This window comes from Musa acuminata, unplaced genomic scaffold (genome assembly GCF_036884655.1).
Source record: "Musa acuminata AAA Group cultivar baxijiao unplaced genomic scaffold, Cavendish_Baxijiao_AAA HiC_scaffold_1104, whole genome shotgun sequence".
NCBI classification, from domain to species: domain Eukaryota; kingdom Viridiplantae; phylum Streptophyta; class Magnoliopsida; order Zingiberales; family Musaceae; genus Musa; species Musa acuminata.
The window spans coordinates 68431-94994 of NW_027021317.1; the positions used below are offsets into that span (position 1 = coordinate 68431).

The following is a 26564-nucleotide window of genomic DNA, read 5'->3' on the forward strand; positions in this document are numbered from 1 at the left end:
TGTCTATGTTTTAGCTTATAGTACCATATAAAATTCTGAAATTCCTAATGAAATTTTCAATTCACTATGAACATGATGATCATAAGCAAGTTGTCTTTTTCAAATTGGAAATTATAAGGCATCAAGGATGAAAAGAATATCTTGTCATCTTTAATCTGTCATGCATCAACCATTGAATGATTGATTGTGAACCAAACCAACAAATCTCAATCATTTGACAGTATTTTACCTCAGGAAATATGCTTTTTGATGCATAAGTCTGACCACTAAATTCCTGATGGCATGGAAAGGATCAGACTGGTTCTCTTTCTTCAAAGGGTGGGAAAAAAAAAACACAAATATATGTCTCATTTTATATCTCAGATTTGTCTATGATGATACCATAATATGAATAAGCTAGTTATTTCATCGGATCTAACCTAATATTGATTACGATGAATGATCCGAGTAAAAAAAGATTACTCTCATAAGACTAGAGATAAGGTTAAGATTTTAAAATTATTATTGGGTTGAACTTCATGTGCATCATATTAGAACTTAATTTGAACGCTCTAATTTAGAAATGAAACAATGATTGAATGTATTTAAAAAGGGAATCATAATATTTTATTTATGTTTCTATGGTTGCTGTCACAAAGATAATGGTGTTGGATGATAACCAAACACCTATAAGAACTTATCCCATTTCATGGTGGTACAAATGGGGCATGTGCATTTGCCTGCCTTTGATGTCAACAAAAATGAGAGTAAAGATAAGTAGTACATCACTGGTGTTGCAATAATGGGCTGTCTAATTCACAGATAGATAGTGGCCATTACCAACCATCAATGAAGACCTTGTCCTTATATGAACATGTACAACTCATGCCTCAGCTGTTAGCTATTATAGCAGATATATATCTGCTATAATAATATTTTTCTGCTTTGCAAGAATAAATACCCTCTTAGGAGTAAGATTTGTGAGATCACATGTCCTTGTAGCTTATTCCTTTCTAGTTATCATATATCATCTGTTATAAGATGAGATCTTTAACTATTTAAGATCATCTACATCAATAAATATATATTATTATTATTATTGGTCTAAGTAAAGTGGATAAGATTCTAAGCTTAATTTTTCTTCCTTAATTTTTTATATCAAATAATTATTGTCTATAATATGATGATAGAATATAGAAGAATGTAAAATAAAGCGCTCCGAATGAAACACAAAAGAGAATACATTCACAATAGTTAAGGGAGAATGAGGCTTAACAATGTGGTTTCGATGTAGATAGAACTAATCGTGACGAGGCGGAGAAGAGGAGAAAAAAGGAAGAAAAAATTTATGTGCATACGAGAAAGAAAAGTATAGGAAAATGAGAGAAAAACCCCAAAAAATGATCTATCTATTATTTAGTTAATATATTTTTTGAAAATACAATTCAATATATGAATTAAAGCTCGACACTGATTAGTTCGATCCTAATAAACATAAAAATCTTCTCTTATATATTTAATTATAATTATAATCAGCTAAATCAACAGAGGGTATCAGAAAAGAAAAAAAACAACTATATATATTGTCATCTAAAGACATCCATTCTTGAATTCGATTAACTCGAAGCATATACAGCAGTAGGGGAAGTCAATTCCAACACAACCTTCTGCATTTACGGACCCCTATCATTCATCACCTAAATGGGCCCCACACCAACTTTTGATCACATAATTCGAGTTCATGCGATAATGCATCGTTCTCTCACTGAGAGTATATGACAGATAGATATTTGGGCGAGTAATGGGATGGGATTTGAGTTTGGTCATTTGTCATATCACCACTGCCTTTGCCTTCTTCTGTGCGTGCTGGAAAGAGCTTAATTCGCACGTTCTTTTTTCTCTGAGAGCAACGAGTCATGAAGTCAATTCAGCACTTACACCACAGTCGTTGCAAATGTCAGCTCCATGCTCATCTTCTTACTGCCTTTTCTCGATAAATGGTACATATTTTTCACTATATATATCTAGAGAAAGAGAGAGAGAGAGAGAGAGAGAGAGAGAGATGAAGCATTAACAAAGTCAGTTTACATGCACGCAGGAAACGAGGCTATATATACAGAGATATATATTAGAGAGTTTGATAAAGAACATTAACAAAGTCAAATTACATGCGTTTTCCACATGCAAAAGGAAAAGGAGAGGAAATGGTATTGTCCTTGGACACATTCCAAGAACTTTCTTATCCTCTTCGATTCATCCGACCCAAACTTATCATCTTTACTTTTGGATTCTTTTGTGTAAAGAACTGAACAGCTACATTATTTTGCGGCTGACGCACGTGTTTTTGCTGTTTTGCATGCATGCATTCATTACTGTTGGGCTGCCAGTCTTCTTCTTCTTTTCTTCTTCCTCCTCCTCCTCCTCCTCTATTTAATGACACCCATGCGAGAGAACTGATGAATGTGTAGGGTAACAAACACAGCCTTTCTTCGATCCGGTTCTTTGTTCTCAGCTCCCTGCTTGCCCGCTCCTCTTTCTTCTCCCACACCTTTCAGAGATCCAAACACCAATGGCCGAGACCCAAACAAGCGGCCGCCATCATCACAGGCACAACGCGCATCACCTGCACAGGCCGCCGCCCTGCAAGGGGAAGCTGATCACGGTGCTGAGCATAGATGGAGGAGGTGTGAGAGGCATCATCCCGGGAACCATCATCAACTTTCTCGAGACGAAGCTTCAGGTGGGAAACCAATCCATCGTAGCCTTAGGGATGAACCAGTCAAGTGTCGTCAACGGCGAACTGTTCTGTGAGTGCAGGAACTCGACGGACCGGATGCCAGGGTGGCAGATTACTTCGACGTGGTTACAGGGACGAGCACAGGAGGACTGCTCACGGCCATGATCACCGCTCCTGATGAGAAGCAGCGCCCGCTCTTCTCAGCCAAGGACATCATTGACTTCTACCTCCAGAATTGCCCGAAGATCTTTCCTCAAGGGTCGGTCCACGGCTCATGCGTGCCCTTGTTCTGACGCACAGTTCCGATTCTACCTCTGCTAACACATCAAACTCTCTATCTCCTTGCAGATCTGGATTTCTCAGCTCGATAAGGAAGTTGGCAGGTGCAATTATGGGGCCTAAATACGACGGCAAGTACCTGCACTCCAAAGTCAAGGACCTGCTCAAAGACATCAAGCTCAGTCAGACCTTAACGAACGTCATAATCCCAGCCTTTGACATCAAGCTTCTCCAGCCCATCATCTTTTCGTCCTTTGAGGTGCCTCTGAGTACTCTTAATCTTCAACAATGGAGATCTGATGTCTGTAGATCTGGTCATATTCATGCCTTGTTACTCTCAGGCGAGATTGGAGCCTCTGAAGGACGCGCATGTAGCTGACATTTGCATCAGTACATCGGCGGCGCCGACCTTCCTTCCGGCGCACTACTTCGAGACCCAAGATTCCAATGGAAACACTCGTAGCTACAATCTCATCGATGGAGGTGTTGCAGCGAACAATCCAGTAAGCAAGAATCTATGAGTAGCCTCCGATTGCTTCCTTCTTTCGCTTGATCTGCTTGCCGGTGACTGACTTGCCACCGTTTCTTGCGATCCAGACCTTGGTGGCGATGAGCCAGATCAAGAAGGAGATGTTCCTGATGAACCAGGACTTCCACTCCTACAAGCCGATCGACTACCACAACTTCATAATCATCTCCATCGGCACCGGCGCCGCCAAGGTGGAGAAGAAGTTTAGTGCACATCTCGCGTCCAAGTGGGGCATTCTTCAGTGGCTGTACCATGGTGGTTCCACCCCTCTGATCGATAGCTTCAGCCATGCTAGCGCCGACATAGTCGACGTCCACATGTCCTCTGTTTTCCAGTCACTGCACTGTGAGCAGAATTATCTGCGCATACAGGTAAAGTCATGCTGAGGTTCCTCAGATCCATCTTGTTCTAAGTTCTTGGATGATCGAAGGACTGATCCAACCGGATTGCAGGATGAGACCTTGATGGGCCATGCATCATCTGTTGATGTCTCGACAAAGGAGAACCTGCTTGAGCTGGTGAAGATCGGTGAAAGTCTTCTGAAGAAACCAGTCTCCAGGGTCAACCTTGAGACAGGAGACTTCGAGGAGGTCAAGGGAGAAGGAACCAACGCCGAAGCACTCACTCGCTTGGCTAAGATACTCTCCGAGGAGAGGCACCGTCGGAAAGGCGTAATGGCCTTAAACTGAGCGAATAATGGCTGGAATACTTCCGTCTCTCTTTCTCTACATCGATCTCTATCTCTACTGTTCGAGTGTGTTATTATGAGTCTAAACGGGCTTCTGTTGTACCCTCTCCTCAATAAAAGCTTCTCTTTTGGTCTTTAATACCTCCATGGATCAATCACTTGCAAGTTCTGAGACAAAATCCTCACTCTAAATCTACAAGAAAATATTCAACCACCATTGTCATTGATACAATGGAATTCCATAGAACTGGAAGCACTCAAAGATTAGCAAATTGTTCACCAAACATCTCATACAGAAATAACATCATAAGATGTCGAAGCCATTCCTGCAAAGGGTAAGACATACAGATTCAATTCAATTTAGTGATGATAATTAAAGATGATTATATATTTTTGTGTAAACATCAAAGTTTTACCCCAATTAAAGTTTGCCTGTGATCAAACATTACACAAAAAATCAAGGAAAAGTCTCTCAAATCAACAGAGGAGGGCCAGTCCAGCAATAATGGAGAAGAATCAGTGACCACTTTGATGTTGACATGCTTATAATAAATACTCTATACCCTTGGCTTAATTATTTAGGTTCTTCTGTCGACATATGAGATTTGATCTCCCTATGCAAAATTTTCTATATTCCCTGATATGTACCAGCATTTGTTTTCTTATATTAATTCATGATGCATGACCACCTCAAGGTTCTGTCACTACAGCCAATAAAGATTAGAATGATAGAAACCATTATGATTGTTGCGTTGCAATCAGAGAGAACATAACGTGAAGAGAGAGAGAGAGAAAGCTTATAATACTATTTCTTCCCATGCACGAGGAAGGCGAGGCGCTTTGTTTTCTGCTCAAAGCGCAAGAGTGTCGAATGGATAAGCTCAAGGCTGAAGTCAATCGATGAGCCATTGAATGAGATTGATTACTATGTGAAGCGTGTTGTGGGTTGCCTCACATTGATTTGGATTGGCAGCTTGCAGCGTAAATGATAACCCCAAATGTTGAGAAAGAGAGTATCCGCTATCGCTGAATGCCAGTGTTTCCTACCTCATCTGCAGTATAAGATACAGCAAATGAGAGATACCCCTCAACGAGGACGAAGAAAGACACCTCAAGAAGGTAGAAATGCCCAATTGTTTGACTAAAATTATTTGATTCAGAACAAATAAAAGATAAAAGTACAAAAAAGAAGAAGCTTTTGTTCATCAGTTGCATTCAGAAAAGAATAAATGCATTCAAAGAGTCCCAATTACACTACGCAACAGTGATCCTGAAAACAGCCCTCATGCTATGCAGGTTCCTTCGTTCACCAGCTACTGCTAAAAGCATACACACATGAGCTCATGTGGCTCTTCACATGGAGAGGAACCTATGCATGTCCAAAGAACAATAAACTCATGTGTCTTCGCCATTGAATTCGATCACTGTGTTGATCTGTCAACCAGGGCAATGGTGGGACTGCAGGTCGACAGACTCTTCTGCTACTCACAGTGCGTTGTGTCCTCCACATGGGCAGCTGAAGAAGGCGTCGGTGGTTGTGGTCTTCTGTCTTGATTGGAGTAGGACGAAGCTGTCGCCATCGGGATTCCAAAGGACAGCAAGCTATCATAGAGTAGTAATAATAATAATAATAATAATGTATACTACTACAGTTGATATCTCTTATTTTTCTGTAATTTAAATTTAAGCAGCCTTCAATCTCTCATGGCTTGTAGTGTATGTGTCTATCGGTTGACTGAACCACAGCTGGTCCAGAAGCGGTCGCCAGCAGCCCACTCGAGTGAACCGGTCTTCGTCCGGCCCATTGACGAGAGGATTATAATGGACCGGGTCCGAAAGTATTGGCTCCTATGGCCTGCTATTAAACGGGCCGATTGCCCTAGTCTTCGTGTCCAAACTCGTGCTAGAGCGGGCTGCGCACGGAAGCGGCCATTCGCTCATTCTTCGTTCTCGCGCGAGGTCGCAGGTTGCTCTCCATCGCTGCCGCGCGTTGCCCTTTTACCTCTTCGTTCATGTGCAAACTACTCCTCACCCACCTCAAGAAGCCGCCCCGAACCCCCTCGGGACGCTGTTCCCCCCACCCCTGGGTCCGCAAGCTCGCCGACTCCGTCGTCCGGGTTCTGCTCACCCGCAAGGCCGACCTCCGATGGGAGCAAACCCTCGAAGAGATGTTGTCCAGCCACGCCGAGGAGGAATACATGGCCCCGATCATCGCTCGCATCCGCGACCCCGACGCCGCCCTCGACTTCTTCGACTGGGCTCGCCGCCGCCGCCCCAGCTGGGCCGACCCCCCAGACTCCCTCTCTTACTCGGAGCTCCTGCGCCTCCTCGCCTGGCCCGGTCGCCTTCCCGAGGCCGGTCTCGTGCTCGACGCGATGAGGAGCGACGGGCGCACACCGACCCGCGAAGCCTCCAGCGCTCTCCTCGTCGCTTATGCCGATTCCGGCGCAGAGGAGAAGGCTTTGGATGTCTACGCGAGTATGAGGGATCGAGACGGATGTTTTCCTGATGTTTCTGGTTGCAACAGTTTGTTGGAGTTGCTCGTGAGACAGCGGCATTATGAATTGGCTCGTAAAGTGTACGACGAAATGGTTGAAAGAGAGGGCGGGGCTGATAACTACAGCACTGGTATAGTGGTGAGGGGTTTGTGCTCGGAAGGGAGGATGGATGAGGCCAAGAGGTCGATCGAGGATAGATGGGGCGCAGGGTGCATTCCGAATGTTGTATTCTACAACATGCTTGTTGATGGATATTGCAGGAAAGGCGACATCAGGAGAGGATATGCACTATTTGAAGAGATGAAGTTGAGAGGATTCTTGCCCACAGTAGTGTCATACGGCATTGTTATTCATGGATTATGCATGAAAGGGAACATTGCTGAGATAAATAGGTTGATTTCGGAAATGAAAGCCCGTGGATTGCAACCAAATGTGCAAATTTACAATGATGTGATTGATTCTCGGTGTAAGCATGGTTCTATTGTTGAAGCAAAAGCGGTGCTGAGGCAAATGATTGGAAGTGGATGTGAACCTGATATCATTACATATAACATTTTGATAGCTGGTTTTTGTCGAGATGGGAAAGTGCCAGGAGCTCAGCAGCTACTGAGGGAGGCTATTAGCAGGCGGTTGAGTCCAAATAAATTTAGCTACACGCCCATCATACATGGATATTGCCAAATAGGAGATGTTGTTACTGCATCAAATTTGCTTGTCGAGATGATAGAGAGAGGTCATAGTCCTGACTTGGTAACTTATGGAGCTCTGATTCATGGGCTTGTTGTCTTGGGCGAGGTAAATGATGCCTTAGAAATTAGAAAGAAAATGATGGAGAAGGGAGTGCTCCCAGATGCAGCAATATATAATGTCCTAATCAGTGGCCTTTGCAAGAAAGGGATGCTTCCCTCTGCAAAGAAGCTAGTTGCTGAGATGCTTGATCAAAATGTCATCCTGGATGAATTTGTTTATGCCACGCTTGTTGATGGATTTATCAGAAATGAGGATCTCAATGAGGCAAAGAAGGTTTTTGAATTCATGGATCAGAAAGGCATTAAGCGTGGGATTGTTGGTTATAATGCCATGATCAAAGGTTACTGCAAATTTGGTATGATTCATGATGCAATTTTATGCATCAGTAGAATGAGGAAGGATGGTTACCCCCCTGATGAATTCACATACACAACAGTTATTAATGGTTATGCGAGACAAGGTGACTTAGATGGGGCTATGAGAGTATTCATTGATATGATGAAGCATAGATGCAAGCCCAACGTTGTCACGTATTCTGCTCTAATCAATGGATATTGTCAGATCGGAGACACAGATACAGCAGAGGTCCTTTTCAAATATATGCAGCGTAATGAGATCACCCCTAATGTTGTTACATATAGCATTCTTATAGGAGGCTGTTGTAAAAATCATAGAATGGCTAGAGCTATTATATACTTTGAAGAAATGCTGCAATATAAGTGCCTACCTAATGACTTCACATACCGTTACTTAATTAAAGGGCTAACAGATAGTATTTCCAATTGCGAGATAATTAATAGCAATGATCTTCAACATCGACACGAGTATGCAACTTTAAATATCTACAAAATTATGGTTCTTGAAGGTTGGGATCACAAGACTGCAGCATATAATGCTATCATATTTTGCCTTTGCAAACATCGAATGCTTAGAAGTGCATTGGAGCTGAGAGATAAAATGATTGAAAAAGGTTGTTTGCCTGATCATATCACAGTTGTTTTCCTTCTCCATGGGGCCTGTGCAGAAGGGAAGCTAGAAGATTTGAAGAGCACTCTTTCTTGTCATTTTCAGCAGAATGAATTTGAGGTGGCTCTTAAGTATGCAAGACTTGTAGACGAGTACTTGTATCAAGGAGAAAGATCTGAAGCCTCCTTGATCTTGGAGACATTACTTGAAGACAGGGCACAATCACCTGAATTGGGCCACTGTGTGGCTCTTTCATATCAGTGAGTAGTTACTACTGAGATCTACCAGTGCTTATGAGGTGATAATTGAAGTGGAGTTGTTGCCAATTAAAGACTTATTTGACATTGTGCAGAAGATATCCTTGACCTTGGTCAAATAGGGTGGTCACAGTGAACTTTTTGCCATTAAGAGTTTCGAGGTATATTTCAAATGATGAAAAGAATGTGAACGAAAATGGGTAATCGTTATTGAAAATCATCTCAAAGTAGAAAAAAAAAGACTACCATGGCTTTACACTACTTACCAAGGTCACTAGTCAACCAGTTGGAGATGAGGTAACATAGTTTTGCTTCAGTGCATAATACATGTTACTTTTGGTGCCAAGCTTATGTTGATATTCTATGGCTAATTTCTGATTTTCAGGTTGGATTTCTGCCTTGTATAGAAGAGAGAGATATCAGTTTGCTGATCCAAAGAAAAAGAAGCTGCATGTGAATGGCTGGAATCTGGATAGCACTAGGTTCCTTAGTGGAATTTGGTGGAAGTTCATATCATGGTAAAGAACTTATTTATTGTCAACATTGTTGTCACTATATTGGAGTCTGCTGTTACACAAAGATGCTATTTATCATGTGAATTCACTTAGCTTTTTATTCTTTCAGTCAGTTGGCATTCAGCTTTTAGATGGAAAATGTATGCATAGTCCGTTTTTGAATAGTGGTGGCTACCAGTTCATCTTCTTTTGTGTGTGTGTGTGTGTATATATTAAGAATCCAGTCTGGTATATCTAGTATGAGAATCTTAATTTGGAACTCTATATGCTTTATATTGTGTTAGTGTGCATTGAGACTTTCAAGGAAGATGACTTTGTGGTGACATTAATCAACAGTATGAAAGTCAAATACAATTATCTACTTTGAGTGCTCAAAATTTTCTTTCGACTGTAAATAAATTACATTAACTCCTTGATCAGAGTATTGTTTCCATATGTCATATATCTGAGCATAGGAAGGTGCGAAAAAATTTTCATTGCTATTGACGGAAAAAGTTAGTTGTGGAACTCACTCCTACAGATTCATTGTTTGGAATTTAGGGCCTGTTTGGCAACAAACACATACTAGGAAGTTAAGTTACTGCTGTACTCAGGTGTTGCTTCTTAAGAATCTCACATACTATTACCTCTATTATTATTGTTATTTGCTTTTGTTGCTTAGGTGATTTATAGTACTTCAGTGAAAAGAGGGAAAAACAGTCCCTGCTTAAGAATTAAGACCATATATTGCTATACCTGACGTTGCCAACTAACATCATTCATTCAATCTTTTACTATATCCCAATTGTACGGATTGTTGTGATCTTCAAATGAGTCCCTTTCTGTTGCCCATTATTATTTGGCCACTTCAGACTACTTTTGTAACCCAGGTTCAGAAGAACCATATGGGTCTTGCCCCAGCAAGAGTACCAAAAAGGTTCTTTTCGAGGATTTGTAATATCCATAAAACATCTCATAAACCATGCATGAATAACTGGGTAATCACACAAAATGTCCAGTGTCCTAGACAGTCTCTGAACCATAGTGAAGGAACCATTTCTGAGTTATAGTTCATTTGGAGAAGGGAAAAGGTGGAAGGAGAGGTATAAAAATGGTATAGTTTACAGGAAAAAAGTGCTCCAGTCATCACCGAATCTTTGTCAGATTGAACTCAGCTCCAAATGACAAGGAATGATGAATGAACCCCTAATGGAACCTCAAGCAATCTTGTTACTGATACTCTGATTGTGGTTCAAAAGCAAATGGCAATAAGCTTACTTTTGTCTTTGATACTTCTAGAAGCAACTGTCAGCAGTAATTATTGATAAAGCAGACATGATTTTGCTCATCCAATCTATGGTGAAACAGAAGAGGAAGGATTGTTGTGAATATTATAGCACTCAGAATAATTGGGATATAGAGAAATATTACTGAAGGGAAGATGTTGGTTGGAAATGTAAAGTGTAGCAATATATGGTCATGTAGGTGTTTGAGGTATTCCCATTGAATGAAACACTTGTTAAAACCTATGGTTTTCTCATTTTCTTTTTCTTTTTATTTGGTGTATATGTTTGATTCAGGAACCCATGACCAAAGAGCTGTTGTTTCCTTGATCACACAGTCTAATAGTTGCAACTCATGACCTGTATACTCTGAAGCTCCCCTCCTGACTATTAAACGGATTCTTGGGATAATCACACGTCAGCTTCATTCAAGTCATTTACCAAACTGTAGAACTTCAAATTCATTTATGTTGATTGAAAGAGGGTTCTAACATCCTAAGTCTCAGTTAAATCACCAAGAGTTGCTGATGACTACAGGAAAGTTTGATCAGTACATCAGTACACAATAGTTATGCTTTTATCTAGCAGTTGATACGAAATAGCATGTGTAACTTGATAATTTACAAAGATACAAAGGAAAGGAAAAAAAATGTAAGTCTTTTGGCATTGATAATTCTGGCACACTGTATTACAGGAACATTCTATTACATTCTCTCCAAGCCATGACCAAGTTGCAAGTGTGTTGTGTTGGATTGAGCCGACAAGGTGAGCCTGCAATTTTTCTAAAGAAGTGGAATTACTCGATGCTCTAGTTGATTATATTGGAGGCCTTCAAGCATTCTGAAAGGTACTTCCTAGACATTAGCAACGTATCTTTATATTTGTATTTAGTTGAATTTTGTATCTTCAATCATGGATGCATGTTCCGTTTGGTGCAATAGATGTGACTTTGCTCAAGTAATAGCTATAGCCATTTTTTATGCTTTAATATTCATAATTTTATGATGACCCATGCCAATGGCTTCTACAACAATGATTTCTCAGGACTCTGCTAATCCTGTGTCAAACAGGGTGAAAACCATGGCTAAGTCTAAAGTCACTACGATAACTCTGATTAGTTGAATTCTCACCTCTTTCCCAAATTCTCTCTCTCAAGTAGAACACTTTTTGTCATTCCTCCTCCCAAATATATGCCACCACCAATACGGATCTGTCACATCTGTCTATCTTGATGTCCACTGCTGATCTTGTCCTCAACCACATAAGCAATGTCATCTCCTCCTTCTCTGTCTGCACTAGCTGGCATCTTGGAATTCTTGTAGCGTAGCTTTATTTTCTCTTATAGTACCAACAAATAGATGATGATGTTGATTGATTTGCATCTATCTATAACATCGATAAGGCCATGATAATTTGATTACTTGTTTGGTTTGAGCTTAGATTTATTGACATGGTGTGTGGAGTCTCAGATTTGATGTTGAAGACTCTAAACCCCCTCAAGTCCCTATGATCCCAGTGGCGATGCAAGAGAACCCTCCCTTCCCATGAAGTATAAAAAAAAAGGTAACATTTCTTTTGTGATTAACAAAATATCAATTTAAACAATCTCCTCCTCATCTTTTATATTTATTTTATTTTCCCTTTAATCTGTGCGGGATTTCTGTACTGATGAACATAAACTTCCACCTGTGAGTACGATCTAAGCAATAATGAAGCTGACCCAGACATGCATGCATGCAGTAGCTTCTGCTCAGTAGACCCACCTGTTTAAAAGACTAGCATATAACAGTGGAACCCGTTCAGCCATTCAATGATTAGTGATGCTGCAGGGATTCAGACAACCAACCAAAGTAGCAAAAACAATGTTGGTGAGTGGCACTGCACAAGAGATGCCAGAAGGTGATTCTGAAAACAAAAGCAATGCCTCAACATATGCAAGACATTATATTCATAGTGAACAGGTAAATAACTCTCTCTCTCTCTCTCTCTCTCTCTCTCTCTCTCTCTCTACATTAAACATGCTAGAGAGCAGGATTTATTTTCAGCACTGGTAATATATCAACTGATGCAGACACACCATCACTGCATATAACCACATATACACGCATGGAAGAAGCAAGAAAGCACAGAGCTCTCTCTCACTCACTCTTTCTCTCTTAGGGGCACTTGGGCCTCCTCCTCTTGCCAACCCCTGTGTATTTGTCCCTATAACAAGGGCACTCATCCTTGTTCCCGTAGGTGCCGGACGGCACACATCGGCACGTCTCACAGCACAAGCCACAAAACTTCAAGCACCGGTCCTGTAAGCTAGCCTTGGAGCACCTCACCTTGCACTTGGAGTCACAGAACGCTGAAACCAACCGAAGATATTACTGCTAACACGTCATTGCAGGCATGTATTTTGCCAAGTTCCGAGTGTTTACCTGACCTTGCCATGGCGAGTTGGGCACAGGAGGAGGTGAAGAGGATGAGTAGAATTACTAACGAGGGATGTAGGAGCTTCATCGTGACACACTACTCAGTCCGAGTGATGAGTGAGTGTTGGGTGTGTGTGTTGATATTTATAGCAAAGTAGTGATGGGGTGGGAGATGGTTGGTGAGAGCTCCAGGAGCTGTGAGCTGGATTCCAGTCGATGGCCGCATGCTTGCACTTGTACGGCCTTCATCATGCCATCCACGTATGATGAGGTTGTCCTGTAGCGTTCATCCTCCTTGTCACGTGGGCCTACGCAGTCATGTTGATGCATCATATTACCTTCGCAAATGTGGCAGACCCACCGGGAGATCCTAACCGTTGATCGTATCCATCTGGGGCGAGATCTACGGATTGATGGTTAGGATCAGACGCAGGCTTTGTGCTCACGGCACCTCAATATTGCGTCAAAGGATGTGGACGTTAAATGGACCACCTCGGGGTTTTCCAGCTGTGAGTGGGGTCACGTTACCTTGCATGGCTGTGTCGTCGATCGGTATTCAGTGTCTTTGCACCTCGAGGTGGAATCTCCATGATGCTTTGTTGCTTCTCTCTCTCTCTCTCCTATTGCAAACTCCCACGCCTTTTGCGGGTGGCTGATGTCCTCGTCAAGTGGCGTTGGGATCGAAGTACGGCTTGTGAATGGGTCGGGTCAGATGTCAAGATGTGTCGGTGACGGATCCAACTCGACCCGATCCGTTTCCGGCTGGAAAAATAACTTTCGTTACCCCGCTGGAACATACCTTACCCTCACTCTCTCTCTCTCTCTCGGTTAGAGGTTGCGGTGGCCTCGGGAGGTGGGCCGCACGGCCGACCCGGTTGAGTACTCTTGTGACGTAGCAAACCCAGGAATAGTGTTTGGTCTTGTGCCTTTTTTAGGACCGGCATCAAATGAGGGTTTATATGAATTCTGTTGTTTATTTTGCTGGTTTTAGAATAATAAAATAGAAGTAAACGAGGATTTTTTTTTTTCCCTTCCGGAGATGAACATTCCTTCTCTCTTTTTAGCATTAATCAAGTTGCATAACATTTTCTTTATTCTTGATGCACAGATTAAAATATTAATTTGGCTATAAGGGTTTGATGATTAATATTAACTTTCGGTTCAAGTATTTTAAGTCAATGGTTCATGCTCAATAAAATTATCTGATAAATTATCTTATCAGGTCATATTGTGACAGCCCAAGTCCCATTCAATGAGTATTTTGTGTTTCACTGATTATAATGGCAACAACTTTGTTAGTCTGAAGCCCATAAGAAGAAATAAAAAAAACCTGTAGTGCTTCTGTGAATCCACCAACAATTCCTCATAGTTTTTAGAACTTTAATTGCTTTATTATGCATGAGTTAAAGTTTTTCATCTCAATGTGATTGATATAAATAACTGAGTTGCTCATATAACATGCCGGTTTAATTCCACATCAAAATATATCAAGACTAAGATTGATTTATAAGGATATGATGGATGTATTATTGTTAATTTCAGTTTAAATATTTTGAGCCAATCAGGTTGGATCGTGATAACTCGAGTCTCATTCAATGAGCAAATATGTTCTGCTTGATTGATTAAAATAGCAACAAGTTGTTAGTCTGAAGCCCATGAGAAGACATAAAAAACCCTTAAAGTGCTTCCATGAATCTACTAACAATTCCTGCTAGTTTTTAGAACATTAGTTGCTTGACTATGCTCTTCTTAGCAATGAGTTAAAGGTTTTCATTCATTTATCACAAGCATCCTTGATATTTTTCTGTCAGTCATACCAAGCAATCAATCCATATGCTCTCTTGCCATTCATGAAGTGTGCTACAGATTCGTCTCACTTTCTTGACTATGTTCAAAGTTGGAATGATGTTGTTGCTGTGTCCTCCTCTGCAATTATTTGTCTTTGTTTTGAGTTGACCAGTTGTGGATCCAACTGTTTTCTCTGACTCTGGAGAAGGCTGTCAAAGAGATCAGCTGAGAGTCTCAATTGTTTTCTCTTCCTCAAAGACTTACTTGGGCACACTTATCTACTTCAATCTTCCTTCTTAAATCAATCTTCCTGTTCTTTAGTGTCTTCCATCATGCCCAACCACCCACTAATATGAAGCTTTGACATGTCCACCCACTGTAGAAAATGGTCAACAAAGTAGACTGTGGACAACATCAAGTGTTTATTTTCTCTTTCTTATTCCTTGTGAACCATTTAAGCTTAAATTTTTCCTTGAGCTATGTGTCTGACACCTCAAATGCAAGAGTTTAAGTAGATTTTTCATGCATATTCTCAGGTGATTGTGATGAAGATAAAGGAATGAAGACAGTGATGGGATCCATTGTGTTACAAAGAACTAGAGCTTTTCTTTCAGATGTCTCTTCCTGATACTTAACCATTAAACCATCATCAACCTCACTGCTACATGGAGTCAGTAGATAAAAGTAGTAGTAGCAGCAGTCAAAGCTCCTAATAGAAGGATGATCCTTGATGCAGAGTTCATTTTGATCATGAAAGCCTGAGAAACCTAATAAGCCTCTTTTTCCTAGGGTAAGGGTCACAGAGTCAACTTTCTAAGTCAAACTTTAGACCAAAATGGCCCACACCAAGACTACTAAACAATACTGTGGTCCTTCAGTTCCCTAGTCTTTTCCCATCAACATCATAACATATCCTCAGAGCACAGTCCTATTACATTGTTAGAGTTGTGAACACTACATGCCAATGTATCAGTCCCTGTTGAAGTCTTTATCAGCTAAGCTAACTGATATCTTCAATCAAAGAGATAGATGATGAGAAATATTTTTTAAGTTTGTTATATCAATTTAACGTTTTTAGGGTTTAAGATGTCGATATATAAAGATGATATTTCATAAGTTTCTACAATAACCATTGTTGGCGGCTATAAAAACATCAGTCTAACTTTTGCTGTCCAATTGCAGCTTCATAAGTTCCACTGTGCCACCTTGCTGTCTCTTTGGTTTGGCAATCTCTTCATGCAAACTATGAGGTCTGTTCCACTTTATTATAAGACTCTGAACCAAATTGGAGCAGAGTTGTTGTGACAATGGAATTTACTGATGATGTAAAGGAATGTTCACTGAGACTTTACAGTAGCACACAGTGCAGCAGACACAGAAGGCTTTCACCTTCTTCAGCTCTTATGATCAGTGAGAGCTGACAGGGAAAACAACATGCCAAATATAAAGCATGGAAGCCAGAGATGATGTCAAACATGGCTATTCTTTCATTACAGAATGAAGCAAAAAGGAAAAGAACTTGACCACAAAGCATACAGATTGAATGCAAGACGACAATGACAACAATAACCAGAGTGGTTCTCGTCGCCGTCACCGGCGGCGGCCGAACGAGTGGCTACCGAATCCTTTGGAAATGCTGAGCACAGCCGGGTTGAAGCGCAGGCAGCCAAAGAGGCCCTGCCGATACGGCAGGGGTGTCTCGGTCGATCTGAAGCTTGAGTGCTTGGCGTCCTCGGCGACGACTTTCTTGCTCGATGTTGATGACAGCAAGGTGTACTTGCGGAGAGGGTCCTTGCTCCGGTTGCCGGTGGCGCGTCCTTCTGACGCGCTCCGGAACAGAAGCAAGTCCCTCAGCCGCCACTTCTTGCTTCCACCGCCGCCGCTCTTCAGGGTGGGGCTTGTGGAAGAAGAAACAGGGGGAGGCGTTGGTGTCCTCTCCCTCCGTCTATCCTTCGTCGCTTCCACCATCGCCGCGGTGAAGGGGTCGAACTCTTCTCCCCCGGCGCTCCTACCGCGATGGCGGGGAGACCACAACCCCCTCGCCCTCGGCGAGGAGGCCACGCTGCTTCTGTCACCCGCAGCTGGATACTGCAGGCGAGGAGGTGGCTTAAGTGGCCGAATCTTCCCTTCTTCGAAGAGCTCGTCGGCGGTGGTGAGCATCGGTAGGCCTTCTTTGTCACCGAAGTCGAAGGCGAAGTCGAACACGTCGCCCTTCTCATCCTTGGCGGGGCTGCCGCGGGACTTGGGCGTGCCGGGCGTCTCCTCCCAGTCGAAGGGGACGCCGCCAGCCGAGGGCGGGGGAGGGAGAGGATCCATGGCGTTGAAGTGGGAGTAGATGGCGGAGGCGCGCGAAGGACTGGTGGGCGCGCTGGTGTAGTGGTGGAAGAAGTCGAAGTGGTGGCCGACGCGCTTCGGGCTCGACGGTGCGCTCACGGAGGGGCTAGTGTATGTGCTGGCGAAGTGCAAGTCTCTCACCGGCGCCACCACCTCCATCGCTCTCCCTCTCTCTCTCTCTCTCTCTCTCTCTCTCCTCCTCCTTCCTTCCTCCTATGAGAACATATGAAACAGTGCGATGGAAGTCTTAAATGGAGATGGTTGTGGAGAAGGTGAGAGGAAAAGGACGGAGAGTGTCATCCTTTGACCGACCAAAGAGGGAAGACCAAAGCAAGAATCTAATAGTAGATTTAGAATACAGCCGCCTTTTATTACGCACACAGGTATGATTTAGACACCATTAATTGACTGACATTTTGTGTCTTTTGTCCATTTTTTAAGGTCTTCCCACCCATATTTTCCCAAGCATCCAAAACACACCTTTTTTTTCTTTTGTTTGAATCTCTGTCTTTTTATTTATTCATAAATAAAATTCTCACATATCAATATCAATATTATATATATATATATATATATATATATATATATATATATAGTGGAAAATGATGAGGCTTGGTGGGACAAGAATGGTCAAAGAACACTAAAAAAAATGGAGGATGCTTGTCGTTTTAGAATACAAGTTGCATGCGAGGGAATGGTCCAATGGAGGAGGGAGAATTGGTGGCTGATATTGGATTGAAAATAATATCAAAAACATTATTGAAGAATATTATACCAAGAAAATGATATCAACAACATTATCAAAGAATGCTTTGTCAAGTAAGGTTGGCGAGGGCTAAGGAGTCTACCCACCAAAGAAGTTCTATTGAAAGACATCGTAATTAGAAGATGTGCGGAGAAATCAAGTGAAAATAAAATATTGTTTTTTTTTTCTTATTGACAATCCTTTACTTAACACAATCATAAATAATAATAATAATAATAATTTTACTAAATATAACCCCTTAATTATCAATAATATCTTTATTTCTCATAACTCTTTAATTGGCTCAAGATATTATATCTTATGTAAATTAATTTAGAAGATGATGTTGTTATAATAAATATAAAAAAAACTATTTCTCATCTCATTCTTTTTTTTTATTTTTGATAGTCTCATTTGATTATTTGCCTTTTTTTCCCATCGTTTTATGTCATCTTCTGATGATTCAGAGAAGAAAAAAAAAATGTATGGAATGGATTGGAAGAGTCTGTTGAAATTAAATAAAGTTAAAAATATTTACGTTGAGAGGTATCTTTAAGAACATTTAAAATAAAATTATAAATAGTAAAAAAGAGGTTATAAAATTGAATTTTGATAAAAGATGATACCAAGATTTTGATGGAGGATCACTCGCGGCTCCTCCGCGAACCCCATCGGCCACCAGCTTATGAACCCCCACGAGCTCTCAAGCTTCTCCCTAAGCCATGGCTCCGTCGCGTCCCCGCCCACTGCATCCTTGCCCCAGAAGTACGGATGGATGAGCACCAGCCCCTCGACGCTCGCGCCGCTGGCTATGCCGTCCGCGCCCGCCTGCAACACAGGATGTCGTGGGCCATGTTGGCCCCCGGGCTATCGCCCGCCAGGCAGATCCGCCTCCTGGTTCCCGCCGGCGTGCGCGGCCACCCATCTGAGGGCCGCCATGGAGTCGTCGAAGTCTGCGGGGAGCGGGTGCTCGGGCGCGAGGCGGTAGTCCACCGTCACGGCAAGCACGCCGGCGCGGGCCACGAGGGAGTGGACAAAGTCGTGGTAGGTGGAGGAGAAGGGCGAGCCGATGACGAAGCCGCCGCCATGCATGTAGATGAATGAGGATGGGCAGCTTCTGCTTCTCCTCCTCCTTTTTCATGTACGTCCCAGCAAAGCTCGGGACAACGAGGCAGGTGGCGAGGTCGATGATGACGTCCTTGGAGGTGACGCCGAAGAGGCAGGCGTTTGACGCAGGCCACCCTTGCTGAGGTAGAGGAAAGGGGAGAAGCCGTTGCCCGTACCCTTCGGAAAACGAGGGCGTGGCGTCGTCTCATGCCTTCGGCCCTTATCAAACTGAGAGTGAGAGTGAGAGAGCACACAGTACATGATTTTATTAACAGATTCTAACTAACAACGATAATAATCCATTACTACAATGGAATTAAATCCTCATGAAAGCACATAATATCGTTGGATAACACATCTTACAGGAGAAATTAACATTGATATAACTCAAATATGACATATACATTGAAGGAAGGAAGGAAGGAACATGAGCCGGTTTAGGTGGGGAATACAGCTAGACCAAGCCCGGGTCTAGAAATCTAAATAAGATTCACATATCAGAAGACCTACAGCTCCTCGATAAGGAGTGAATCAGCACATTGACCAGGGCAACATAACTATATTTATGGAGCCTATCTATCAAGCAGGAAGATGCAATATAAATCAAGTTTAACCCATGCCAAGTTGTCAATATACAAATAATGAGCAAAGGATACGTCTAAGCTTTTAAACTTGTCATCATCACATGCCAATTTCTAATGTTAATCAACCGATGTATGACGGCAACAGTGAATCCAAATGTTTTGCAACCTAAACTTGGAAAGGAATTTGATGCCTCTGACAATTTACAAGGGCATAAAGAATGCATGAAAGAAAACCTTACTGTCATATTGAAAAATTGCCGGCAACAGGATGAAACAACAGCCAGATAATTTTAATGCCGTTGTAAATGGATGGAGGCAGGCAGTCTGTTTATCATGTGATGTGGCTCTGAACCCTTTTCTGGAAGTTCTGCTGCAGCATTTAGGAGAACGTAATGTTTATGCACCCACAACACCTGAAATCCATGGCACAACCACAGGGGCATTGGAATGACCGGTCCTGTATGACTCTGAATACTTGTCTTTAAAGTTCACCCGAGGTTCTTCAGCCTGCATTTGACAAAATAAGTAGCTTGTTCATTAGGAGAAAAGTAAAAGGAAGGTGCAAATGTCAGCTGAAGGATCTTTCGCAAAACATGCATCATAAATAGGCATGTTAAATGAAAAAGCCAGACAAACTCAGATATTTGATTTGGTCTTATCCGGATCGATTGGTTTGATTAAGTTCAGAAAATTAGGACCCAAACAACTCCAAGTTCAGTTTGGTTCTTAGTTAAAATATATTATCCTAAACCAAATTAAAATGACAATTTAAAGAAAGTGAAAAGTGGGAGTCTTGGATCAGAGTTCAAGTTATGGAATAACAGCCTCTGTATTCACACTATAAGAATACAGACACCAGTCTCTCCCTAGAACGCGTAGTGCAGGAGCCTATATATATAGAGCTCATAGAAAAATATATTTTATTCTCATAAATATATCACGATACCCTTTATTCTTATGAATCTTATGCACATATGATAGAATAGATGAACCTCACTCCTGACTTGACTCAACCCTTCCATTTTTTATTGATATTGTTCAACCATATTAAAGTACTTGACAAATTTAAACATTGTTCAATGATATCAATTTCAACATCCTAATCTCCATGATGCTAGCTTTTGCACATGTTTTCTAACTGTCCAATATTTGAAAATATGAAACAAAGTTGAAGTTCTAAACTATAACATAATAGTTAACAATATTTAAAACAGAAACAAACCAGTGAAATATGGTTGACTTTCAGTTCAGTTTTTTCCTACATTTGGTTTCAAATAGAATTATATAAGACTGCTTCGGTTTGGAAAATGCACCATGTACATTAATAAAAAATAGGTCAACTAAATAAGAACAATCTCAAATCTTCAATCAAATTGTAGGTTATTCTTACCTGCGGTGACCTGTACTACAAACTATGACACCTAATTTTTACCAGGCTAGAACCAATCGTTTGTTTTGTGTTTGGAAAAGAGATCGGCCTCAAGCCTTCTCTTATTTCTTGCATGCTGATATTCAGAGCACAGAGTGTATCTATTCTCTATCCTTTTTCTTTTGGAAAAAAAAAAAATCATCCTTGACAGTATGGTTGGTTCAGCTTAAGTTGTTGTGAAGAGTCCAATATTAGTGAAAAGACAGGTCTTCCAAAGCAAAACGAAAGATTTTATGTAAAACGTATGAGAAGTCTGGTTAAAAGATGAAAACTAGAATAAAAAGTGGCTCAAGTATTAATTTACACAGTTGCACATTTACTGTATACTAAAGAAAAACAGAAGTAAAGAAGATTATGGTCTTGAGGTTTTTACAAAACCATATGATAGAAGACTTATCTCCACAAAGATAATATGCAAATTAGTAATAGGTTGTATATTCTACTGAGAGAAAAAAAGTTGAAAGAAAATTTTTGTGATACCATTGACTAGTCTTGTGAGGGATATCAGTGATAATGTGTATAGTGTACAAGTCATTACCCATCCCACAAGAACTTGACAAATATGGTATTAAAACATTAAGAACCCCTCATGTATTGCCTACATTTGGGACCTAAAAAAATGACAGAGAACTCTAGATGGTGCAAGGAGTGCAGATCTGAAGGAGATTGTGATAGAAACTAGTTAGTCACATGTCATGGAAATTTATTGGTTGGTTAGAAGTAGAAACCAATGTAGATTCTTAGATATCAAATCTTGACAAAGATATTAATCTTTGACTGGAGGGGATTATGACAATAGTCTCACGTCAAGAGGATAAGAATGATTAAAATGGCAGAGAGTAAGCAATTGGCTTATTACAATATACTTGGACTAAGCATTTGAATACATGGTTAAACATAGTTATTTTATGGAAGTAACTAGAGTAGCAAGGATATTCAATGAATACTACTTGGCTCAATCATGTTTCATGTGACGTCCAGTGTAAGCGTAATAAGTAAATGACCATCAGTAACGTACTGCATATATAACATTCTAATATGAATTTACAGGTTATACAGGTGCATAAATTCTCCATGACATTAGGGGGTCTAAAGCATGGAAAAACACTAATCATCAATGAACAATAGGCATGGGTTGTTTTACAAAAGTTGCGTAAAAAAAATCCAATAAGCATGCAATAGTAAATAGCCAATGACATCTTACATCTCAGATATAGACAAAATTCCCATTTTTTTTATTTCCCAAACCTTAAAAAGCTTTGTAATGTTGAACTACATTCCTATCTGGTGTATACCATGGCATAACTTTGGTATTTATTTTATCTTATATCCTTAAGAAATGATTCCTCTTCGGATTCAACTGTTGAACTAACTCAAAACAGCAAGAAGTGAGACAAGTTTACATTTCAGTGGAGGAGGAAAAATATGAAGTTCTTCAACAAATTACAGTGGCTAATACAGTAGAAACTAATCATGCTTTACCTGCTTTAGCCAGCACTCTTGATGTTTGTGTTCGTATATATCAGGTGAATAGCACCCATACTCTGATGGACAGTAAACCCATATGTTGCACTTCATTTGCCCTGGCTTTGCACGATTGGCCTGGTCTAAGCAAGCCTGACAACAATCAGCAGCACTTTCTTTATGGTGGGTAAGACCCCATCTAACAGCAGTCCCATCGTAATCAGTATGAGGCTCAGCATGGCATTCCGGAGGCAGTGGTCGACCAGGGATAATCTCTTCTGCAGGAAGGAGCATCTCAAATTAGATGCACTTAAATGCAATATGAAACAATAGTCTATACAGCAAAACTTGAAAGCAGTGTATGACTACTATCAGCTCATCAAATTTTGCAGAATTTACTACAGAATAGCACAAGCAGATGGCCAACAAAGCTGAAGATAACTGCAAAGGGAAACAAAATTACAAATGATTTTAGAAAGCAATCAATATTACCAGGATCCTGCTCATTTTCAGGTTTATCATTGTGTTCACTGTTGACAACATCAGCTGGCGTCCAGAGTCCAATCTCTTCCATTAATATTGGCCATTTAGACTCCAATGCTCGTTTCAACATCTCTACAAACAGCAATTATATAATTTAGAAACAATTATATGAAGTGCATTGGCATCCAAAAGAGACAACATACTTGCTTCTTGATAAGGGATACTTGAATTTGAATTTGTACGTGTTGCCCGTTTAACCTCTTCAAGTTTCTCAACACGCCATAATTCTGCTGCATCTGCTTATAGCGTCTGTGTTAAACTAAAATCATGTGTGAAACATAGACTAGCATTATTTAAAAGTCTCCGAGCTAAATTGTATATTCGGATATATCACTAGTGGTCATGCATAGCTCTTCAACAAGCTAGTCTAACCTAGGCAGTACAAGAAACTAACATTTAGGATAATCTTTGACATTCTTCCATTCTCAGGTCCTATGGTCGAATATGTTTCCTTTATAGAAAAGTTCATGTCTCATGTAGGAAGAAATTAAGAATATTTAGAAGAAGCAAACAATCAGATTAAGTGTAGCACAGCCACAATTCCCCAATGATTAGTTGAATGAGGAGATGCCAGTGAGAGCACAATGAAGGAAAACAAGTGCATATTTGATTCTAATCAAATATGATTAGATCTGCATTACTATGCTACACAGACAAGAAAATCTCTCACAAAATTCAAATTTTCAGACCCATATCACTGTGTGTTTCTACACGATCAATATCACATTTAATTCTGGTAGTCTTCTAAGGGCAATCATGTAATTTCCATTCAAATAACACATCTTGTATTCATTTACAAACGGGTTAGGGATCTTGGGTTTATTATTCAAGGAAAGGGGAAAATAAAGGAGATGTAACTTAAACACCTAATGCACATCGAAAGGGCCATCCAAGCATTGTGTAAATTTTGTAACCTTTAAGATCAAAAGAAAAATCATAAAACACGGATATATGTCCAGCTATATATTATGTGACAATGCTAGATAGTAAAGAAACAACATACTCAAAAAAGCAATATGTTACCAAGATAAGGATGTTAACATCGAGGTATAATAGAGTCACAAGGAAAACTTATAACAAAAACACATGACATGCAATTACTGGTGGTTAAAGGGAAAATTAGTTCAGGCATCTACATGAGTTAACAATAGTTAGTGGTGCTAGGAAAGGTAAATGAAGACACAAGAAGATTATACTATAACAATTAGAAACAAATTTTATGGCCCCTCATTTTGAGCAGCAATGTATCCATCAGCAAGCTCAAAGGGATAAAATGATTCATATAATCAAATCCCAATTAGTTGCAATCTACAACTTGTTATTATAGTTGTAGTTTAAAGTCTAAACTTTCAAATACAGTGTGCATGTCCTGAGTAACCACAAGTGAACAATAGAGAATAATGGAACCAAATCCTGGTATCACCATTACCACAATATATAATGGAAACAATTAGCTATTCTAAACAAAATAGAAATATTGTAAGAAAACATTTAGAAAAAGAAATAGATTCCTAGAGGTATATCGAAATGCATATATTCAACAAGACAAGTGTTGCATTTGCAAGCAAATAAAGCAGACAATTAGATAAGGTACTTTTGATTAAGTCATCAATGCCTTCCCAAAACAAAACCTTCATTCCAGCATCCTCTGCATAAATAGAATGGAAAAGGGAACAACTGTCCCTTCGGTAAGGTCCAATGATGTTACTAGATTAAGAACTGTGATGTGGCACCTTACCATGTGATGTTAAACCCTAATCAAACTGAGGACTGGAACAAAATTCTGTCAGAAACTTAAGATACTTTAAGATGCAAAAACAATCAGTTTTTTTAAGCTCTTTATTTACTTTTCATTTTTTTCTTTTCATAGCTGACAGAACGATCAAGTAAGCTCTCTGTTCCAGTGAACAAGTGAATTAATCAACAATCATCAATCAAGAGTTGATCAACAACATTTAACAAACAAAAAGGATGACCACCTCGTTGTTCTGTCACGTTGGTATTATTAACACTTTGCAAGCTATGCAGAATCTCATAGACCAGCTTTTGCTTCAGCGATCGTGGCAACTTCAATCCCCTCTTCGCTTCTCTGGAGAACTCCTTCGTCAGTTTTCTCACCTATTCTTATCCAGAAAGAACAGAGACGTTTCATCCATCAAAGCCGTAATCCAAAACATATAGAAGACAACTTGAACTTACGAGCTTACCGCTTTAACGAGCTCCACAGGCTCCGCTTCTCTTCGAATCTGAATCGACTCTTCTATTCTCTTGGTCTGATCCACTAGAAATTCCAGAAAACAAAAATCCGCAATAAAACGAAAGGAACCCCCAAAAATAGGTCAGAATTTAGAATCTAAACGAGAAAGGGTCCATCTATGCACCAGAGAACGGATCACTGATGACCCTAGAGGAAGAAGCAAAGAAGAAAGAGCTGTAGAACGATCGAAGCACGAGGAGCGCCGCGACGATGTTGACGCAGCAAACCATGACGGTAATCCGCTTGAAGGAGCAAAAGCGTTTGCTGCCGCCCCTCCCCCACTCCACCGCGGCCCTGGCCATCCCTCCACCTTCGCCTCCTCCGCTTCCGCCGTCGCCGCCCTCATGACATCGTCGCTCCCCCCTCTTCGACAGGCTTCGGGGGTCAGGCGATTCGGTTCTTGCTTAGTGTTCACGCAAAGAGAGGGAGATGGAGATTGGCGCTCGGTGGAGCGGCAATGGGGGCGGGACCGAAGTGGGTACTAATCCGTCCCCGCCGAAGAATCTCGCCGTCCAGCGACGGGATCGCGCCTTGCTTCCAGTGGTGCGAAGAGAAAAAGCGAGAACGGTGAATGGAACCCCAAATAAGAAAAGCTGCGACGAGAGCCAGAGACGAATTAATTAGGCAGGTATAAGATAAAATAAACAAAAAGAAAGTGTTTTTTTTAGAATAAGCAAAAAAGAAAGTGTTTCGGAATTAAATAGGCAGGTAATAAAATAAAATAAACAAAAAGAAAGTGTTTTTTGGAATAAGCAACCAAGAAAGTGTTTCGGAATTAGATCTTATTCTTCCTGACGAGGTGGGATAATGTAATAAATAAAAGCGAAGGTATCTGCGTGGTCATATGTACGGTCGAACACAGGGTTCACCATTTATACGGGGAAGAACAAGAGCAAGTGGAACAGGGAGTGTTTTCTTCCTCGTTTCTCCATAGGAGAGGTGTTCTCTGTAGAAGATGTACAGGAAATCAACACCCATGTGAGCCGTATTCTCACCCCAGAGTTCCACGATCGGCGGGACCCGCAGCTACCTGGGCCCCGTGATCTCAATCCCAAGCCCAATCGCGGTGCAGGAAACTAGGCGGGGTCGGGAGAGCGTGTACTTGATGGGTATAAAAAGGTGTGTGACGGTTCAGGAGAGGGTTCGTGGTCGTCGACATGTGCGACGCGGAACAAGTTACGAACATGTCTTAACTAAGTAGTGAAAGCTTTTGCGTTCCATGAGACACGAGTCGGGCGCCGAAAGTGGATCATTCAAAAGGGCCGTTCTACAGCGTTACCCAAACTATTACTTGCCTCGTAATTGGCGCCGAGATGGCCTCACGTGTTAGGCCATGTGGGCCCTTTCACTGCCTGCAGTCACATGGCAAAAGAACCTTTACGACTGTCTCTCATTACTCCGCTTTACCTACCTGCCTCGTAGTTGGAGGCACTGCC

The 26564-nt window shown here is 41.1% G+C and overlaps 4 protein-coding genes across 7 annotated transcripts; 2 read left to right on the plus strand and 2 right to left on the minus strand.

Annotated features, from left to right (window-relative positions):
* Positions 1-2406: 2406 nt before the first annotated feature.
* Positions 2407-4351, plus strand: LOC135666517 (patatin-like protein 2). The gene is made up of 6 exons (XM_065178102.1): positions 2407-2719; positions 2797-2975; positions 3065-3254; positions 3337-3498; positions 3593-3895; positions 3977-4351. The coding sequence occupies exons 1-6, from the start codon at positions 2549-2551 to the stop codon at positions 4211-4213; spliced, it is 1242 nt and encodes a 413-aa protein (XP_065034174.1). The 5' UTR covers positions 2407-2548; the 3' UTR covers positions 4214-4351.
* Positions 4352-6126: 1775 nt separating this feature from the next.
* On the plus strand, positions 6127-16009 carry LOC103986722 (pentatricopeptide repeat-containing protein At1g52620). Of its 4 annotated transcripts, none has more exons than XM_009404814.3 (7): positions 6127-8686; positions 8779-8980; positions 9069-9201; positions 11155-11307; positions 11930-12023; positions 12201-12421; positions 15848-16009. In XM_009404814.3, exons 1-2 carry the CDS (start codon positions 6225-6227, stop codon positions 8789-8791), a joined length of 2475 nt encoding a protein of 824 aa, XP_009403089.2. In that variant the 5' UTR covers positions 6127-6224; the 3' UTR covers positions 8792-8980; positions 9069-9201; positions 11155-11307; positions 11930-12023; positions 12201-12421; positions 15848-16009. The 4 variants fall into 4 exon arrangements, with proteins under 4 accessions (XP_009403089.2, XP_018683555.2, XP_065034152.1 ...); XM_018828010.2 differs by lacking the exon at positions 15848-16009 and adding an exon at positions 15202-15806; XM_065178080.1 differs by lacking the exon at positions 15848-16009 and having other exon boundaries at positions 12201-12465.
* A 120-nt stretch (positions 16010-16129) lies between these two features.
* Positions 16130-19813, minus strand: LOC103986720 (uncharacterized). Its single transcript, XM_065178082.1, has 3 exons — positions 19675-19813; positions 18371-19079; positions 16130-17212 (listed from the first exon to the last, which is right to left on the minus strand). Exon 3 carries the CDS (start codon positions 17156-17158, stop codon positions 16256-16258), a length of 903 nt encoding a protein of 300 aa, XP_065034154.1. The 5' UTR covers positions 17159-17212; positions 18371-19079; positions 19675-19813; the 3' UTR covers positions 16130-16255.
* LOC103986723 (uncharacterized) lies at positions 19431-25732 on the minus strand. Its single transcript, XM_009404817.3, has 7 exons — positions 25253-25732; positions 25079-25152; positions 24851-24989; positions 23015-23107; positions 22821-22943; positions 22347-22606; positions 19431-19942 (listed from the first exon to the last, which is right to left on the minus strand). Exons 1-7 carry the CDS (start codon positions 25428-25430, stop codon positions 19832-19834), a joined length of 978 nt encoding a protein of 325 aa, XP_009403092.2. The 5' UTR covers positions 25431-25732; the 3' UTR covers positions 19431-19831.
* Positions 25733-26564: the final 832 nt, after the last annotated feature.